Genomic DNA, 21,248 nt, shown 5'->3' on the forward strand with positions numbered 1-21,248 from the left:
CCTGGCTTGAAAATGTGCCTCTTCTGTAGCCACATTCTTTAAGTGAAAAAGCAGAACTAAATTAATTCAGGAGTTGGACCTCTTGTTATGCCTTTAGATGAGAAGATTATGTATTCTAGAATTCTTATATTCTGACAGAGCTTAATATATTAGGGATTTGTTTGTTCACTTGATAGTGTCAATGTATGAACTAACTGAGATAATTTTTTAGACCTATGTGAAAAGCCAGGATAAACAGTTTGCAGCAGCCACTATTCAAACTATAGGCAGATGTGCCACCAACATCTCAGAAGTCACTGACACGTGCCTTACTGGCCTGGTGTGTCTGCTGTCCAACAGGGATGGTAAGTTGACAGCTTCATTTTATTTTCAAATAATTTCTCATTTGAATATTCTTGGTATGATCTACAGATTGTAACTTCTTTTTTAGTATTGCATTTTAGTTTTTCCTGTATGTCAGTAGCATGGTTACAGTGAATAGTAACATTTTATCTTTTGAACTACGCGCACACACACACACAGTTTTTTGTTGTTGTTTTAGTAAATTAGATAATTAACTTACAAACAGAATTTTCTTACCTGACCAGAACTAAGAAAGTATAATTTGTTTATTTTATTTCTTCACAATTTAATCACCTTCATTGCACCCTTTCCACAAAGGTTCTATTTTACTGCTTTTTAATGACATATGCTATGTATAATATTGGTTCACCTGCAGAGGGTGCTAAAAGCAGGCAAATGACTTTACAACATGAGAAGTTATAAAAGGTAGATCAAAAAAGTATGTAAATGTGTAACTTCAAAGTTTTTTTCCAGAAAGTCACTTAATAATTTTATATTCAAGATTAATTAGATTTAAAAGTCATCAGTTTGGAACAGCTTCATGTTTTTAAGCCAAACAGTATCTAAACATTTTGTAAAACTGGATAGGTAATATCCAGTAAAATACATAATCTAGATTTCATACTTTCTGTGGTAAATGTCCGTTATTTCTATGATATGGCTTTAGAATAAATGAGACCTTTTGAAGAAAGAAAGAAAAATGATTCAGCTTTCACCTTTAAAATAATTTATTTAATTAAAATGAGATTAAAACAAGGGATTTTTTTTTAGGAAAAGCATAATTTTCTGTGTAAAGTTATTGAAATTATTTGTGGAATTCTAAATATAATTATGTCATATCTAGACCCAGGCATATATGACATAGCAACCATAAGGTGAAACATAACAAAATTGATTACTTTTTATATTTTATTTGAAAAGTAACTTTTTACTACGTTATGCCTAACTGTCTTTTTCCAGATGTAGATCTCTAGAAAGCTGTAATATTATTGTAAATACTTCTAACGAAAATAATTTGAAACAAAATTTATCCCCAAATAAGAATGATGTTTCCTGTAAGCATAAAATTATAAATTTTAACCTGTAAATTCAAGATATTATGACGGATAGAACGTTTTTCTATATGCAGTATTATAACTTCAAATAAGTGGCAAGAAAAATTATCAAGGAAATAGATTTTTTTGAAAAATTGCCTGTAGAAGGTAACTACAGAGGATAGGGTGCTAAATGTCATCCATTTCATCTATTTCTACTTTTAACAATAACATCCTCTTTGTCTCTATTTCTATGTCACACTTTAAAATGTGAGTTAAAAAATATGTTTTCATTTTCCTATGTCTTTAATAATGACTTTCTAAGACACACTTCAATTTGATTGCTTACAAAAAGCACCACAAATCAGTTAGAATGCTGGCTAGTTCTTTCAAATACAAAATGGATCTAAGGTTTGTCAATTTTATATTTTGACCACTTTTTCTCATGTGAAATTTTCAAGCTGGATTTTAAAGCAGTTGTTTCTACTTAGGCTTTCTAACACATTAATTTCTCAAAAACTGTTTTTTATTGACTTTGATTTAAAAGATGAATATTCTGTACCCCTGTAGTACTTTTTTCTTTTTAGCAAGTTTTGCTTTTATCTATTTTCAAAAAATTTTTATTTTATATTGCCGTATAGTTGATTTACAATGTTATGTTTGTTTCAAGTGTACAACAAAGTGATCCAGTTATACATATACATATATTTATTCTTTTTCAGACTGTTTTCCCATTTAGGCTGTTACAGAATATTAAGTAGAGTTCTTTGTGCTATACAGTAGCTCCTTGTTGATTATCTGTTTTATTTATAGTTATGTATATATGTTAATCCCAGACTCTTAATTTTTTATTGACTTTGATTTAGAAGATGAATATTCTATACCCTGTAGTACTTTTAAGGGACGAATAGATCATTTTATTAATTAGTCAATGGGAAACTAATATAATTTATAATCACTCCTCAAGGTAGATTTACTGACTTAAACTCTGACATTTCAATGTTCAGGCTTTTGTTTTTGGTAAACCAAACTCTGTTTATAACAGTGGATTTTTTTTCTGCTTTGAATATTAAGAAAGTTAAATTGTATTTTTCAGGTTCTGATTTCACAATCATCATTTGCCTGATTCTTTAACTGTTTATCATATATGCTTCACTTTCATAGTTTGGAAACTGGCTCAGTGACATTAAAGAAAGTAATAATATTTTTAACTTAAAATGGTCAGTTGTTACAACAGAGCCCCTTTCTCTTCCTATTGAAAGATCTGCTTTTAGGAATAAATGCTGTGAATGAGGCCTCAGTTTCTTTAAAATCTGTAAGCTCTTTTGGCCCTCTAAGGGTCTGTGACTCTTTGATTTTATATTAGTATGAATACCTCATCATCTTTTTAGATAATGTATCTTACAACCCCAGGAACAGCACTGAGACTCCATTGTTTTTACATATATTTAATATATTCTTCTTGACCTGTAGGGTTTTTATTGTTGTTGACGTCTTCCTTCTTGGCATGGACAGGACTTGTAGGCAGACTTGAAGGTTGCCCTAAAATAGTCCATTATCACTATGTAAGTTTCACTGATAAACAGATTTCTTAAAGACCTTAAGGAGAAATCTGCATTTCAGTTGACTTAGGATAATTTAATTCCTCAGTTAATTTTCTTTAGATAATATATTAGCAAAATTTGCTTGTCTGAATAACCTTCTTACCATCTACTGTAAACTAAAAGAATTGGGGCAAAGACTATTTTTTGTTTTGTTTTGTTTTATATAATAGGCATTTGTTGAAAAGTTGAATCAGTTGAGGTATTTAGTATGTGTAGAATAGATGAATAAGATATTTGTCAGCCTATAGAAAGTTTCTGCCCATAAGGAGCTCACAGCCTAATGGAGGGAGGCAATAATAAACAAGTATACCACAGGGCTCCCCTGGTGGCGCAGTGGTTGAGAGTCCGCCTGCCGATGCAGGGGACATGGTTTCGTGCCCCGGTCCAGGAAGATCCCACATGCCGCGGAGCGGCTGGGCCCGTGAGCCATGGCCGCTGAGCCTGCGCGTCCGGAGCCTGTGCTCCGCCACGGGAGAGGCCACAACAGTGAGAGGCCTGCATACCGCAAAACAAAAACAAACAAAAAAACAAAAACAAAAAAACAAGTATACTACAGTCTTCCTGTATATTGACCACTTACTCAATTGCCAGCTGTCTGCTCTCATGCAGGACTAGACTACCTGTGTTTGAATGTTAATGTTGTCTTGAATAAATTACACAGTCTCCCTGTGCTTCAGATTGCTCATTTGTAAAATGAAGGTAATAGTAGGCTGTACTAATCTTGAGAAACTTAAGTGAAATAATCCAGTCACAGAAAGACAAATACTGAATGTTTCTACTTGTATGACGTATTAAAATAGTCAAATTCATAGAATCCAAGAACAGAAAGGTACTTGCCAGGGGCTAGAAGAAAAGGGAAATGGGCAGCTACTAATCAGCGGGCATCACTTTTAGTTAAGCGAGGTGAATAAGCTCTGGAGATCTACTGTACAACATTGTACCTGTAGTCAACGGTAAAGTATCATATGGTTAAAAATTTGTTAAGAGGGTAGATCTCATGTTAAGTGTTCTTACCAAAATAAAGTTACAATGTTTAAAAATAGTAGGCTATACTTCTTAGAGTGAGGACCATTAAGTTCTGTTGAGGACAAGGAGAAAGCTTGGAAAGGCCCAGAACATAAGATCACTTTGTACTTGTGGTAGAGTACCACTGCGGTACTGAGTGAGGTCTTTGAAAACCAGGAGGTAGCATGAAGGAAAAGTAGGGTGGAATTACCCAAAGGGAATGAGAAGGCACCTGGGTAGGGTAGAATAACACCCTCCCCCTCCAACCCAACGCCTAAGATGTCCAGGTCCTGATGCCTGGAATCTGTGAATATGTTACCTAATGTGGCAAAGGGAACTTTACAGATGTGATTAAGATTCTTGAGATGCAAACAATAAATGCTGGAGAGGGTGTGGAGAAAAGGGAACCATCCTGCACTGTTGGTGGGAATGTAAATTGATACAGCTACTATGGAGAACAGTATGGAGGTTCCTTACAAAACTAAAAATAGAACTACCATATGACCCAGCAATCCCACTACTGGACATATACCCTGAGAAAACCATAATTCAAAAACAGTCATGTACCACATTGTTCATTGTAGCACTATTTACAATAGCCAGGACATGGAAGCAACCTAAGTGTCCATCGACAGATGAATGGATAAAGAAGATGTGTATATATACAATGGAATATTACTCAGCCATAAAAAGAAACTAAATTGAATTATTTGTAGTGAGGTGGATGGACCTAGAGTCTATTATACATAGTGAAGTAACTCAGAAAGAGAAAAACAAATACCGTATGCTAACACATATATATGGAGTCTTTAAAAAATTTTAAAGAAAAGGTTCTGACAAACTTAGAGGCAGGACAGGAATAAAGACACAGACGTAGAGAATGGACTTGAGGACCCAGAGAGGGGGAAGGGTAAGCTGGGACAAAGTGAGAGAGTGGCATGGACATATATACACTACCAAATGTAAAATAGATAGCTAGTGGGAAGCAACTGCATGGCACAGGGAGATCAGCTCGATGCTTTGTGACCACCTAGAGGGGTGGGATAGGGAGACGCAAGAGGGAGGGGATATGGGGATATATGTATACATATAGCTGATTCACTTTGTTATACAGCAGAAACTAACACGTTAGAAAAAAAAATTCTTGAGATGGAGAGATTATTCATCCAATAATCTTGGGCCCAGTGTAACCAAGAAAGTCAGATGTCAAAAGCAGAGGCTAGAATGATGTCCTTGCTGGCAGGGGGCCTTGAGCCAAGGAATGTGGGTAGCCTCTAAAATTTTGAAAAGGCAAAGAACGGATTTCCCCTTAGAACCTCTGTGGAGAACTTAGTCCTGTTAACACCTTGATTTTAGCTCCATAAGACTTGTGTTAAATTCTGGCTCCAGAACTGTAAAATGATAAATTTGTGTTGCTTGAAGCCACTGAGTTTGTGGTAATCTATAACAGCAACAATAGGAAACCAAGGTGCCACCAAAGGGTAAATAATGCCAAGTTTATTTCAACTATAGCCAACCCTGCCTCTACATGTGGATAATTAAAATTATACAACTTTTTTTAATTTAGGCTAGTTTTGCAATAATATATTTTAAAAAGATACATTTTTTACTATGGATTCTTTAAAACCACACTTAACCATACTTTACTTTGCATGGTAATTGCTTACTTAACCACTTAATGTTTCCTAGCAGAGTGTAAGTTTGATGAGGGCAGAGTCTCATTCTGATTTGTTTCTGTTTTCCTCATAGCTCCAAGAGGTGGTCTTTATAAAAGTAATACCCGCTCATAGTAACATAGAACATTAGAGATAGAATGGTACATTCTGGTTCTGAGTTTGAATTCTTCAGTGCATTTCTCTTTCTTCATCTTTAAGATGATGATAATAAGGTACCTACCACATGTTATTGTGAGAATTAAAAAGAAATATATCATTTTGTAAACTGAAACATTATGAAATATTAATGTATCATTCCCAGGGAGAAAGAGAGGTGTGTGTGTGTGTGTGTGTGTGTGTGTGTGTGTGTGTGTATGTATATACACACATATATATAATATGAAGTATATATGTTTAATAATAATTAGAACGATAAAAACTTTTGCTTATATACTTAAACGAGGCTAGATAAGAAAATGTATTTCAGAGAAAAAGAGTAACAAAACACAAGTCATGGTATATTTCCAGAATAATATTAAAATAAACCTATGTGTTTGCCTGGGGAATCTCTAATATCCATGAATCTCAGTTAATAAAAATGCCAGAATAATAAGTAAAGGCAGTGTTGGTGTATTTCTTTGGCATCAGTAACATTAGTAATCATTTATATAAGATTCATTCCATTAGGTAAGGTGCTCTTACTAGTTTATGACATTTCTCTACCGTTGCCACTAAAATCGTAACTCTGGACCAGTGGTTAGCCTGTGATAACTCAATCTCAGAATCCCAATTTGAGGATCTGCTTCCTAGAGCCACTCCTAGTACCAATTACTATATTAGTTAAGGCCCTGGCAAGAAACAGATGACTTAAAAGGGACAATTGAAGAGAATTTAATGAAGGAACTGTTTATTTATAAATTGTAGGTGGGATTAAGGGAAACCAACAAGGTATACTGTAACACCCTGGGGCTCGCAGGGTAGCAAGGTGGGAAGCCGTTACCATATGTAGAATTGAAGTGAAGCGGTTTGAGGAGTCGGGACACTTAACAGACCCTGAAGGAGAGAGCCACTCATAGGAACTGAAACCTTCAATAGAGGAATGCTAGCACTGCCAGGGAGGTCTGGCAGGAGAGGGATCCAGGGTAATAAATATTCTCTCCTGCCCCCTGATTTCTTGCTGGTGCTTCCTATTGGCTAAACATACCTGTAAGTGAGGGACAAAGGAATCTGGTTGATACAGTCCACAGAAGTCAGCCTCTAAGGGCACAGAGTTGGGCCAAGAAATGCGGAGAGTGGATTCATGCATCAAATGGAAACGGTTTAGCTCACAAGCCGACCCTTTCTGTCTATCTCTATAGTAACACCTTTCCTACTACTAATAATACGTGATACTCACTTTTCTAGACATAGCACTTAAGGAATTTTTTTAAAGTTTGCTATTTTCTTTAGAATTGAAAAAATGTTATGTAGATTCTAAGTATTTGATTACCACTATATAACTGCTAGGAATCAAAGAACAGTATTTGAGAGCTGTGATTAAACGTCAAAGACAGTTGAACATTATGGTGATTGTGTAATCTAACCTCACTTTGCTTTTCTGAATTAAAGAAGCAGAGATTAGAAAGGGATATCAGAAGCTAGGAGACAGCAACAGAAGTTAGAAATTAAAGTATACTCTCCTACTTTATTTTTATTTATTTATTTTTTTACTCTCCTACTTTAGTTGAAGGTTCACCCCCAAAATTTAGATGTATACTCATGGTTATAGTTTTCACCTAGTCATTTAAGACATGTAGAATGTTTTGCTAATTTAAATTTACATTTTACCAAGAATAATGAGTTTGAATTGAATTATACATATTTAATATGCATAATGTGAATTTTTTTTTCAGAAATAGTTGTTGCTGAAAGTGTGGTTGTTATTAAGAAATTACTGCAGATGCAACCCATACAACATGGTGAAATTATTAAACATATGGCCAAACTCTTGGACAGTATCACTGTGAGTACCAATTAAGAGATCTTTGCTTTTAGTACCAATTCAGCTGAATTTTATTCAGTAAATTATAGTTTTGTTAAAATAAACAGACATACTGAAGTATAATGGTGAAGAGAGCTGAACTCTCCTTGTTCTAAGATTCCACACTGTTGTGGAAGGGAATCACAAATCTGAAAAAAGGGAAGGATACAATAAATACTGCAGTATTGGCTTGGAATTGGAGATATCAATGTGAACTTCATGGGTTTTTCTATAGATAGCTAGATGTGTTGGAGTGTATATGCATGTATGTGTGTGTCTACACACATTTGTATGTACACATATGAATTTGTACATGAGTATACAAACATCTGTTTCCTAATGCTGTCCTTTAAGAGGACCTACATGCAATAAAAACCCCAGTACCACTGAGCACACCTAGTGCCCAGATCTTGGGTTTTTTTTTTTAATTGAGGTATAATTTCATACCATAAAATTCACGCTTTTAAGTACATAACTCAGTGGTTTTTGGTATATTCACAAGGTTGTGCAACCATGACCACTCTGTAATTCCAGAACGTTTTCATCATCCCTAAAATCAAGTTCCTAACGTGAAACTCCTGATCCTCCCGTTACTGCAGCCCCTGACAACCACTAATCTGCTCTCTGTCGCTGGGGATTTGCTTATTCTGGACATTTCATACAAATGGAATCATATAATAAGTGGCCTTTTCTGTCTGGCTTTTTTCACTTAGAGTGTTTTCAAGGTTCACGCATGTTGTAGAATGTAGTACTGCATCCCCTTTTATGGTGGACTTTGGTTTTTAAATTCCATTCAGCATTTTTTAAAGGAACCAGGGCTCCTTAGAGAAATGGCTGATTTCTGAGCTAGGGCAAGGAAAGAAGATAATCTTGGAACATCTTGTTGGGCCATAAAAACAAGACAGTGCTCACAGAATGGTAGAGACGTGTCAGAAAGATACAAGAGCCAGCTTAAAGGAGCCCCTACTGGCTAATTTGAGCAACAAAATAAATGATGGTAAAAGGATTATAACCTATTGAATAGGGTAAGAATCTCTGAATCCACACTTGAATGGATGAATTAATGAATGAGTAAGGAGGAAGGGAAGTTCTTCCTTACAATGCAAAAACAACTAATAATTATAGAAGAACAAAGGATGGAATTAGAGGGCTTCCCTGGTGGCGCAGTGGTTGAGAGTCCGCCTGCCGATGCAGGGGATACGGGTTCGTGCCCCGGTCCGGGAGGATCCCACATGCTGCAGAGCGGCTAGGCCCGTGAGCCGTGGCCGCTGGGCCTGCACGTCCGGAGCCTGTGCTCCACAACGGGAGAGGCCACAGCAGTGAGAGGCCCGCGTACCGCAAAAAAAAAAAAAAAAAAAAGATGGAATTAGAATAGCCATCACAACAGTAATTGATTCACGCGAGAATCATTAACAAATGCTGAAAACTAGGGGGTGAAAACTTGAGTAGTAACAGGATATTTGCATACTTTCAAGGTATAAATAACCTCATAAGTTATTCTTAATTTAAAAGGGCAAATTATTGACTTTTGACTTTACAATGGAGAAGCCTAGCAGACACTACCTGAACCAAATGAACATTGTTATCATTGCCAGAAATGGGATTATGTACCTTCTGATAAGATACACCAAATAGAACTCAGCATCCAGTCTGTTGAATTCCTGCCAAAACTGAATAACTTGAATCTAATCATGAGACAAAACCAAATGAGGGTATTCTACAAAATAATTGTCTTACAGTCTTTAAAAATGCTAATATCATAAAATGGAAAGAAAAACTCAGGAATTTTGCAGGTTAAAAGAGATTAGAAGGATTATGACAACTCTATGTAACATAATTTTGGATTTTCTTTTGCTATAAAGGATTTTATAGGAATAATTGGAAAAATCTCAATAAAATCTTTAGAATAGTTGATAGTATTGGTTCAGTGTTCAGTTTCCTGGTTTTTAAATAATTCTACTGTGTTCATTATATAAGAGCATTCCTTTTTTTAGGTAGTTTACACTGAAGTATTTCAGAGTATTAGGGCATATCTACAACTTTGAGTGATTTGGAAACCAAAATGTGTTTGTATATGTAGAAAGCTAGAGCAAATGTAGTAAAATGTTGACATTTGGGAAATGTGGGTGAAGGGTATTCAGAAATTCCTTTTATTCTTCTTGTAAGTTTTCTATACATCTGAAGTTGTTTAAAAATTAAATTAAATTTAAAAATAAATATTAATTTTTGTTCTGTCACATTACATGTCCTTACATTAATATCGCTATACTTCACTTTGCCCATCACTTTGCCCACCAATATAAAATGGTGAGGGTAAAAGAACCTATGTTATTGAAAGTATTGTGTTAGTTAAGAAATGTAAAGCTCTTAGAACATTGCCTGTCACACAGCACCGTGTGTTAGCTGTTATTGTTATTTGTGTCCTATTTCATTCTCTTCTTCCTTTAGAACTAAAGTTTTTGGAAGAATTACCTGAAAAGAATTTTTTTTTTTTAATTTCCTTACCTTCAACTCGTCAACCCATCACAGTCTGGTTTTTTTTTTTTAAACATCTTTATTGGGGTATAATTGCTTTACCACAGTCTGATTTTGACACTCCACTACTTCTCCTTTTGCAAGGTCATTGACTATCTCCTTTTATTAAATCCAGTGGATAATTTGCTGTCCACATCTTTCTTGATCTTTCATTAGCATTTGATTTCTCTGACCACTGCTTCCCTTTTGAGACATTCTCTCCATTGCTTCTGTCTGGTTTTTCTTCAAACTCTTCTCCATTGTGTTTGTCTTTTGCTCTGCCTGTCCCTTGAATGTTGGTTAGTTTGACAGCTAATGTTCCTAACTAGAGGGGTTGTAGTTTAAGGAGGAGGCAGTATATTACAGCCAGCCCTCATATTCGTAAGTTTTGCATCCACAGACTCAACCAGCCGGGGGTGGAAATTTTGATCCAGGTTGGTTGAATCTGCATATGCAAAACCTGCGACTCTATGTTTTTTGGAAAAAAAAAAAATCTGCGTGTAAGTGGACCCATGCAGCTCAAACCCGTGTTGTGCAAGGGTCACCCTTCTTCCTTGTTTGAAGATGGGGTAATCTATACTCAGAGTCTGTTCAGAGGGATCATATTTGTATAGTTAAAGGTAATAGATGGCTAGGTTTGGAGCGTACTAGTCAGGACCAATTTTTAATCTCTCTAGTGGCAAAGTTTTCTTTCCTTCAGAGTGTTATTAAAGCTTGCAGGGCAGTTACACATTTATCTTAAAGCTAAGAATAATACTCACAGGGTCACTTAGCATCTGATCTTCTACCACATTCTCACCACTGTTCTTTGTCTTCATATCTACTGTTATTGTTGATTAATCATCAAAGTCAGGACTTATTACAAAGACTGTGTATGAGAGGCTAAGAGAGTGGATTTGAAAACCAGATGAGTTGTGTTCAAATTTAGTCTCTGCCTTTTACTAGCTTTGTGATCTTAAGCAATACTTGACTTCTCCCTGCTCCAGTTTTCTTCTCTGTAAAATGGGAACCGTAGTACTAATAACTATAGATCTGTTGTGAGGAATAAATGAGTCAACATATTTGAAACATTTAAAACAGAGCTTCGTGTAAGCTGTAATTATGATCTTGGCTATATTTAAAGTTTTTGAGGAAGACAGACTTAATGATAAGGTTTGAATTTAGTAAGCATCCTTGTTGCTTCAATTCTATTTTACTAATTTATTTAACATAACTCCTGTAGTGCTAATCATATGCCAGGCACTATTCTAAGCACCTTAAAAATATAAATCATTAATTTTAATAACAACTCTGAAAGGTACGTTCTATTCTGTATATTTTACATAAAAGAAAATTGAGGCACAGAGAGGTTAAGTAACTTGCCTAAGGTCACATAGCTAGTAGGTCTGCTTTCTTAACCAATACATCATGCTGTATCTGTTTTCCATTTCTAGTCTCTCTTTTTTGTATTCAATTCACTTGCCTACTCACTGACCTGGCCAGGACTTTATTGTTGTTTCCTTTTGATTTCCCTAAATCATTGAGAAATTAGGCATTAGATTGGTCCATATTTGCCCATATGTGGAACAGATGTTTGACATTATTTGTCAGTGATCTATTGATGGAAGATAAGAGGGTAAAATCTTTTCCTCAAGTCTACTGAGATAGACATCCAGCGTCCCTGTGTACCAAGCATCAAATTTCAGTAGTATTTTTAGTCATTGTAACAATCACAAATACTCCTACAGGTATTTAGATACCTTTTAGACAAGTGTTACATCATCTAGTAAGAACCACTTTTCTAAGCAAGAACTAATGAACCACAGCAGTGAACTCTAGTTTGGGGAAATCAAAGAATAGAGATACACAAATATATGTATATATTTATACACATAATTAGAATGTATAAAGATAGACTAGGAATGTCTAACAAAAGTGCTGAGAACTCTTGAAAAAGAAGGGCCATAATATAAGGGAAATTCTAATAATCTGGAACTAAAAATATTGAACAATCAGAAAATCTAGGGGTAGGGTGGGATTGGGGTGGAATAAATGTGTTTTGAAGGTCTCATGGGAGGAAGAGAGGGGAGAGAAGTGAAATTATTTTCATATTCTCATCTTGTGTTTAAAAAGTAGTAAGGTGCCCGCCACCTCCTGGCACACCGGCCTGTCTCCCCTCCCCATCCCCGACGGGCAGGCGGGCTGCCTGAGGAAGGGGGAGGGGAGGGCTGGGCCGGCCGGCGGGCAGACGAGGATGTGGAGCTTCTGCATGGCCCCCAGCTGCACGTGGAAGAGCACGCAGTCGGACCTGGCCTTTTTCAGGTTCCCGCGGGATCCAGCCAGATGCCAGAAGTTAGTGGAGAATTGTAGGAGAGCCGACTTAGAAGTTAAAACGCCTGATCAACTAATTTAACATTACCGATTGTGTGCCAAACACTTTGAGACTTATATGATCCGTAGAACTAGTCCTTACAGGGCAGTTCTTCGAGATAATGCAATACCAACAATATTTGATCTTACCAACCATTTGAATAATCCACACAGACACAGAAAAAACGAATAAAAGAATTGAGTGAAGATGAAATCAGGACACTGAAACAGAAGAAAATTGATGAAACTTCTGAACAGGAACCAAAACATAAGGAAATAAACAACGGCAATGCTCAGGACCCCAGTGCAGAAGAAGGGGGTGAAGAGCAGGATGAAGACATTTTACCTTTAACCCTTGAAGAGAAGGAAAACAAAGAATACTTAAAATCTTTATTTGAAATTTTAATTCTTATGGGGAAACAGAACATACCTCTGGATGGACATGAAGCTGATGAAATCCCAGAAGGTCTCTTTACTCCTCATAACCTTCAGGCACTGCTGGAGTGCCGGATCAGTTCTGGTGAAGAGGTTCTGAGAAAGCGCTTTGAGACAATGGCAGTTAACACATTGTTCTGTTTGAAAACACAGCAAAAACAGATGGTAGAGATCTGTGAGAGCTGCATTCGGGAAGAAACCCTCAGGGAAGTGAGACTCTCACTTCTTTTCCATCGTCACTGATGATGTGGTGGACATAGCAGAGGAAGAGCACCTGCCTGTGTTGGTGAAGTTTGTTGACGAAGCTCACAACCTGAGAGAGGAATTTGTGGGCTTCCTGCCTTATGAAGCCGATGCAGAAATTTTGGCTGTGAAATTTCACACTACGATAACTGAGAATGGGGATTAAACATGGAGTACTGTCGTGGCCAGGCTTACATTGTGTCCAGTGGATTTTCTTCCAAAGTGAAAGTTATTGCTTCTAGACTTTTAGAGAAATATCCCCAAGCTATCTACACACTCTGCTCTTCCTGTGCCTTAAATATGTGGTTGGCAAAATCAGTGCCTGTTACGGGAGTGTCTGTCGCGTTAGGAACAATTGAGGAAGTTTGTTCTTTTTCCCATCGATCACCACAACTGCTTTTAGAGCTTTACAATGTAATTTCTGTCCTCTTTCAGAACAGTGAAGAAAGGGGCAAAGAACTGAAGGAAATTTGCTATTCTCAGTGGACAGGCAGGCATCATGCGTTTGGAATCTTAGTGGACCTCCTACCAGCACTTGTTTCGTGTTTAGATGGTATAATTAGTGACACAAATGGAATAACTGTATAGCTGGCCAAGCGTTTGTACTCTGTAGTGCAGTAACAGATTTTGATTTCATTGTTACCATTGTTGTTCTTAAAAATGTTCTATCTTTTACAAGAACCTTTGGGAAAAATCTTCAGGGGCAAACCTCTGATGCCTTCTTTGCAGCCAGTAGTTTGACTTCAGTGCTGCATTCACTAAATGAAGTGATGGAAAATATCGAAGTTTATCATGAATTTTAGTTTGAGGAAGCCACAAATTTGGCAACCAAACTTGATATTCAGATGAAACTCCCAGGGAAATTTCGCAGAGCTCAGTACAGTAACCTGAAATCTCAGCTAACCTCTGCGAGTTACTATAAACTCTTAAGTGTTCCAACAGTGAAACACATTATTCAGGAACTGAAAGATATATTCTCAGAACAGCACCTCAAAGCTCTTAAATGCTTATCTCTGGTACCCTCTGTCATGGGACAGCTCAAATTCAATACATCAGAGGAGCATGATGCATTGTTGGAGAATCAAGTGGAAACACAGAGGGAAACATATAGAACTTCCATCCACTATTTATGAAGCCCTTCATCTGCCAGACATCGAGTTTTTCCCTAATGTTTGTGCATTGCTGAAGGTCCTATGTATTCTTCCTGTGACAAAGGTTGAGAATGAATGCTATGAAAATGGGCGAAATCATCTCAAAGCATACCTGAGGAACACTTTGACAGACCAAAGGTCAAGTAACTTGGCTTTGCTTAACATAAATTTTGATATAAAACACGATTTGGATTTAATGGTGGATACATATATCAAACTCTATACAAGTAAGTCAGAGCTCCCTACAGATAATTCAGAAACCATTGAAAATACCTAAGAGACTTTTAAAATAGGCTTTCTCTTATATTTGATATTTGAAAAAATCTGTCAGAAATTTGAAAATATCTTATAGAAAAGTTGTAAGGTGTACGTAGGCCACTTAATCACTGAATATCTTGATCTGTAGGCCTCCCACTGAGTACATTAGTCATTGATAATCCGCCTGTTTAAATGGCCCGTTTGAACTCCCATGCTTTGGAGACCTAACTGTTCTTCCAGAAGGTAGCATTGAAAGTACCACGTTACACTCTGTGTGATCTCTGCTAATGGCACTTTGGAATTGTATTAGTTAAGTCATTTTAGACATAATATTTATCGCTGTGGATCCAGTTGTCAGGGATTGAGTTATCAGTTCTTTGAAGAAATAAATTTTGAGGAGGTATGGGAGGAAGGAATACATTTTATAAAATGTTACAATGACTGACCTTTGAATGGTAGGAGTTTTAAGTATGCTGTTAAAAATCCGTAAGGGACAGTTAAGAAAATTATCAGACTGTAAGAGAAATGTGTGAGCTCGCCAAACAAGAATTTCAGTGTAGATTCTGTCTTTATCAAATAAAGTTAAAGGAACAAATTACAGTTAAAGTTTGAATGGAAGAGCCTGCCATTGTTGTTCCACATCTGGTTGTTGCTGTTTACATTCTATTCCTTTATTGAGCCTACATCCTCATAAGCTTTTTGAACACTTCTGTTTCATGGGCAAGACAGGATCAGAGCCCATGGATACTGACAACCAATTTGTTTGTTTTCTTGGTTTTTTTCCAAGACTGTATCTACTGCCTCATCTTGATTTACAAGCAAAACCTAGAAAAACTACAAAAATAAGTGTTTTGTAGTTTATCTAGGAATAATGCAGAAAATATTGCTGTTATTTTTGGTGAAGAAAATCAATTTTGTATAGTTTATTTCAACCTAAATAAAATGTGAATTTTGTTTAAAAAATAGTAAGGTGAAAATAGCTTATCTTAGGGTGAAAACAGTGGGTTTTGACAGGGAAAACAGTTAATTCCTTGTGTATAAAGAATGATGGAGAAATGTGTGTCTGGTTATGAGAAAGAAATAGGAATGTGGAGTTCTGTATTCCCCATCATCTTGTGCAGAATTTAGTTAAAACTTGTGCTTTTAAGCTTGTTCTGCTTTTGTTAGAAAGGAAGACGCAAAGGCAAGGGAGTGTTAGGGCTTTCAGGAGAATGCAGCTGCTTATACATGAAACCTGTGGCAGTATATAAGACCCATATCAAGCAAACCACAGACTTTCCTGGAAGAAGAATTTGTTGTGTTTGATTATGTCCCTGTATGGGGCTCAGGAAAATGTTTGATTGCATCAACTTTCTCTACGGCAGTTGTTGGAATATTAGCCAAGTACATACTTTCTTACAAATCTATACAGCAAAGCTTGTTTTTCTGTTTTTGTCAGATAGAAGATAACTATTAGTGGAATACAAAGTATGGTGGGAATTCCAAATTCATAAAAGGAAAAAAAAAAAGCAAAATGTAAAGTAAATAATAAATTTGTAAAAATTAAAGTGGAACAGTTAAAATCAAGAAGTAAGATGGAAGAGTAAAAATCAAATACATCCTACTCTGAATATGAATGGATTGCATTCTCTCATTAGAAGACAGACTTTCAAATTGGAATGAAAAGCAAAAGCCAGATTGAGGCCATTTATAATTAAAACACCATAATCAAAGTGATAAAGGTTGAAAATAAGAAAGTAGGGAAAGAGACATTAAGTGAATACCAACAAGAATTTAAAATTAATTAAAGTCTTTTAACAGGATAAAATGGAACATTATAAAATGAAAAAAAAGGCCCAATTTACAAAGAAATTAAGAAACATAAACCTATGTGCATAAAAAATATGGCAACCAAATAAATATGTAAATGAAAAATCTATTGAAAATGCAAGGAGAAATAGATAAAATACAGTTTTGGTGGGTGACTTTAATATGCTTGTCTCGAATTAGATATACCTCATAGATTTTTAAGTAAGATGTAGATGTAAGGACATAGAGACATTAAATAACAGAATCAATACTTGATATAGTAAATATAGCTAAAATCTTATATCTCTTGAACAGATAATACCCACTTTTATGGATATATCCATAGAACATTTACAAAAAATCATTTACTTAGACATAAAGTAAACTTAAAGCTTTTATATTTTTTAACCCTAAGCAATAACATAAGAATTAAATATTTTAAAATGGTACCAGAGCAGTTGTGAAGCAAGAAATACACTTTTTTTTTTTTTTTTTGCGGTACGTAGGCCTCTCACTGTTGTGGCCTTTCCCGTTGCGGAGCACGGGCTCCAGACGCGCAGGCTCAGTGGCCATGGCTCACGGGCCTAGCTGCTCCGCGGCATGTGGGATCTTCCCAGACCAGGGCACGAACCCGTGTCCCTTGTATCGGCAGGCGGACTCTCAACCACTGCGCCACCAGGGAAGCCCAGAAATACACTTTAAAATTAAAGTTTAAAGAAAAAAAATACAGGCTTTCCAAAAAGCAGAGAAAAAGAAAATACTTCATTTCAAAATGTGTGGGGCATGGCTAAAGCTATAACTGTTCACCATTTTTAAAGTAAATAGACCAAAAATAAAAGAATTTGATATTTGTCCTGAGACATTTGAAAAATAACAGTGAAAGAAAGCATAGAAACCTAAGAGGGATCAGAGATGATTGTGTAAAATGGAATACCAAATAAAGATAGTTGAAATTGATCAGTACATCTTAAATGTGGTCCTTTGGAAAGACAATAAAGTAGAAAACCCCTCCTGATTCTGATAAGGTGGAGAGAAGGCAAAAGTAGACAAATTGGGACTGTGACATAGAAGAGATTAAAATAATTATAAGAAAAACTATATGCAGTTCTATAGCAAAAAACCCCGAACTTTTGGAGAATGAAAAGGTGATGAGTTTTTACCGTTAACATACCTCAGGAAGCTGAAGTGCTTGAAGTGGGACAAGGAAGAAAGAAGCAAGGTGGTTTGTGAGGCACAACCCTAAAAATGGCCAGGGATTGGCAGCACAAGTTACTCCAGAAGAATGTGGTGAGGGGGTGTAGCCAACAACAGCTTCCAATCAGAAGTGAATCCCCAGAATCTCTGCTCCAGTCAAGAGACCTGTTCACAGAACAATGGCCATGTGGGAAAGAAAGTGGGCTTTATTAATCTGACCAAGCACTTGAGGACCTTTAAATGTGGGCACGTGATTCTAACATGAAGCCTGAGAGCCTTAAATGAGACCTCTTTCTTACTGAATCTCTGCCTATTTGACCTAAATCCTAGACCCCCTGGATTTTAGAAAGAACCAGTCTGACCAGTGTCAGAGGACAAGAGGACACTATTGAGCATGTTTTCCCTCAGTACCTAAGCCACTTTATCAGGACGAAATCCTGGGCTCATGTACCCTCTGAGAGGAGGAGGAACCGAGGTGACAGCTAGACCTCTTCCCACCGTGACCACCTTACTTATCCATAAAACCAGAGGTAAAAGGAAGTGGGAAAATGCCCCATGTTCATAAGTGTGGGAATAGTCAAGAAGATGGCTTAGATCTGCCCTGAAAAAAAAGGCTCGCTCTGGGGAAGCTGCAGGAGGCCTTAAGGGAGCCGTTGCACACTGTGGCAAAGGAATAGGTGCAAAGGAATAAACTTTCATTTGATTAATGAGTAAATGAAGCTCATTGATGTGAAATTGTTTGTCTCCATGATATATGTGATCAGTCAGGAACCAGAACCAGTCTTCTTGCCTTGCTGACCAGTATTCTTCCTAGAATATAGCGCACTCATTGTCTCTGCCCAGTGCCCATGGCGAACTCTGGATCTAGACTTGGAGTTCCAGTCCTAGTTGCATCACTGACAAGCTGTGAGATGTTGGTCAAGTTTCTTATTTCGTTTGTGCCCCAGTTTCCTCATATATCAAGTGGGGATAATGGTAGAGTCTACTTCATAGGGATTTTGTGATAACTGACTGAGAAAACAGGTAAGGTACTTAAAAACAATGCCTGTAAAACATGGTGGGAACTCATTAGATGTTAGCTATGTAATTTTTTAAAAAAGAGAACACAGATTTTATTGTATTCAAGACATTGATTCCATTTGTTATGTAAGTGGCATAGTTGAAAATCTGAAAACTAAAATTTAAATTAATTCTGTATTTAAAATTCATTTATATTGAATAATTTATGTTGATAAGGCACTCAACTGTCCTGATTGTGAATATTTTATCCTTTGGAGTATCCTTCATTTGTAGTAAATACTACTTTGGGAGCAAAGTTCTTCCAGAATAAAATGCACACTACCTGAGGATTGTTCTAAGAGGATTTCACATAATCTTTAATGGGACAGGTGAGGGTTTCACATTATAAAAGAAGAGTTGAAAGATGTTATTTGGTAGACTACTGAGCGATACTGAAGTAGCGCCTTAGCCTTATGTCCTCTGGGCCCAGCTACCTCATGAGCGCCTGCCATTTCACAAGTTAACTACACTTGCCCTGCCATCCCCACTTAATCCACACTCAGGTTTTCATGCATATTGAGTCCACATGCAGAATATTGGGTCTGATGTGCTGTTTGCATGCAGTTTGTTTAGATGTCTACTGATTTTGCCTTTGACAAATTTAAATAAATAAAATCGATGTTTTTGCAGGATTTACTTTACACTGTTGCATTGTGCAGTGAGCTGGTATTGTAACACAATAGCTTTTAAATTGAACTGCTTACAGAGTGATCTGTAAAATCTTTCTAGATGTCTTTCTATAACTGTTGTGGTCAGCTAGCAAACATTATTTGTTTTTGCAGGCAAGTTAATGTGTTAAAATGGCAGTGGAAACTGCCTTCTGGTAGAAGCTTTAAAAAGTGCACTTAACCACTTGCTCAGGGCATTTAGAATAAAGAATCAGGGAAAGTCATTTACAATCCAGTTTGTCTTCAAAAATATTGAAAAAAAAGGTTCATAATGAAAGTATTATATGCATACATGTGTGTTATTAGTTTGGCCTTAGTTCCGTGTTCCTATTTGTTCTGTTTGAAAAGACCGTGAAGGACAAAAAGTGACTAATTTTCTTATTGCTCTTTTTTCAGTTGCTTCAAATCCTTGAAAATAGTGGCCACGGATTCATAGTATCAGTGGTGTACAAATAAGAGTCTTATAACTTAATTGGGAGAGAAAGGCAGGGCTGAAATTTGAAAATCTTATTCTGATTCCAGCCAAATGCACAAAAACATTGGGTTTGTCAGTTTTCTAAGCTTTCTAATGTCATCATGGAAAGATTGGTATTAGTATATTTATAGTGATATTATTTCCTGTTGTGAAGAAGTTTTCTTTGTGTGTGTGTGTGTGTGTGTGTGTGTGTTTTATTGGTTGTGTCAGGTCTTAGTTGCGGCAGGCGGGCTCCTTAGTTGCGGCTCGTGGGCTTCTTAGTTGCGGCAGGCAGGCTCCTTAGTTGCCATTTTCTATGTTTTTAAAATAGAAATTTTATTACTTAGTACTAGACTCTCTGAATATGATCCTGGCCCCGCCCGCCCACCCCCCTCACCTAGAGATTTTCATTGTGAGCTTTAGAACTTACTGATTTTTAATTTTTTAAAGAGTTATATTTTAAATGTATGACTTATGAATGTTTAGAGTATTTAAATATTATTATTTTAATCTTGATATATTAATGAATAGGAATATAAATAATCTCTTAGACCTTTATGGGGTTGTCTTTTTAATTGCAAAGAAGTAAATAAATAAATAAGTGTATAACCAGAGGAAAATTACTTAAAGTGGGGTAACAGATGTGATATGTCATAGAAATCTAATTTTTATACTGGTAATTTATAATAAAATATTTAAGAAAAATAAATCTAGCATAACTGAAATCTGAAGTTGCCCATATATTCTTATTTAGACATACCTTTCATTATGGCAGGCAACTTGAATTGCTTCGTACTGGAAAATTTAATGTACCACTCAATTATTGTTCTTTAGCCCAATTTAAAATAATAGATTGGGAGTAAAGTCTTAATGCAGTGTAACCTTCGGAACATTAGAAATAGCCTCTTTCTTTCCAGAAATCGGTATACAGTAAGGATATCAGTTTTATCATACTACGTGAATAGATCTGTAATAGCATTTAGTATTTTACTCAATACTTATAGTTAGTACTTACACTTATTATGTAAGCATACTGATTTCTTCTCTCTTACTAAACTTATTTTAATATTAATTTAAAGATGATACTGTTATCACATTATTTGAAAATGTATACTTTAAAGTTTTCTGATGACCTCATTCGCCTTCTGGTGAAAGACTTAGCGGTGTCTTAATAATTTTATGTTATTTCTTGAAATGGGTGTTTTGAAGGAATTCAAGGTGGTATATATTGTGATAAAATTCTAGCTGTGCAAAGGTCCTCATTCTCACTTTCTTCCTTAACAGTCTTACTGTGTACAGCTGTGAAACTATAATGAAAACATTAGGACTTTATTTGAGGCATTACAAAAGGACTTCATAAAGAGTCTTATCTCTTCTTGTGATGCTACCTCTTAATGATAGCCATTGGCTTTTTCATTTATTATTAAAAGCAAATTTTCTATACTAGGTGAAAATGTTCACAGAAACTAATTTAC

General features: G+C 36.1%; 1 protein-coding gene and 1 pseudogene across 5 annotated transcripts in view; both read left to right on the forward strand.

The window, feature by feature from the left end:
• AP3B1 (adaptor related protein complex 3 subunit beta 1) overlaps positions 1-21,248 on the forward strand; it is a 275,634-nt gene that overhangs the window by 127,402 nt on the left and 126,984 nt on the right. For all 5 annotated transcript variants that reach the window (XM_033430068.2, XM_033430070.2, XM_033430067.2 and 2 more), the window contains 2 exons: positions 212-344; positions 7,533-7,642. In XM_033430068.2, the coding sequence (XP_033285959.1) occupies positions 212-344; positions 7,533-7,642 (243 nt within the window). The remainder of the gene's footprint in view (positions 1-211; positions 345-7,532; positions 7,643-21,248) is intronic.
• Positions 7,654-19,292, forward strand: LOC117201685 (52 kDa repressor of the inhibitor of the protein kinase-like; annotated as a pseudogene).

The sequence above is a fragment of the Orcinus orca genome, chromosome 3 (genome assembly GCF_937001465.1).
Source record: "Orcinus orca chromosome 3, mOrcOrc1.1, whole genome shotgun sequence".
NCBI lineage: Eukaryota > Metazoa > Chordata > Mammalia > Artiodactyla > Delphinidae > Orcinus > Orcinus orca.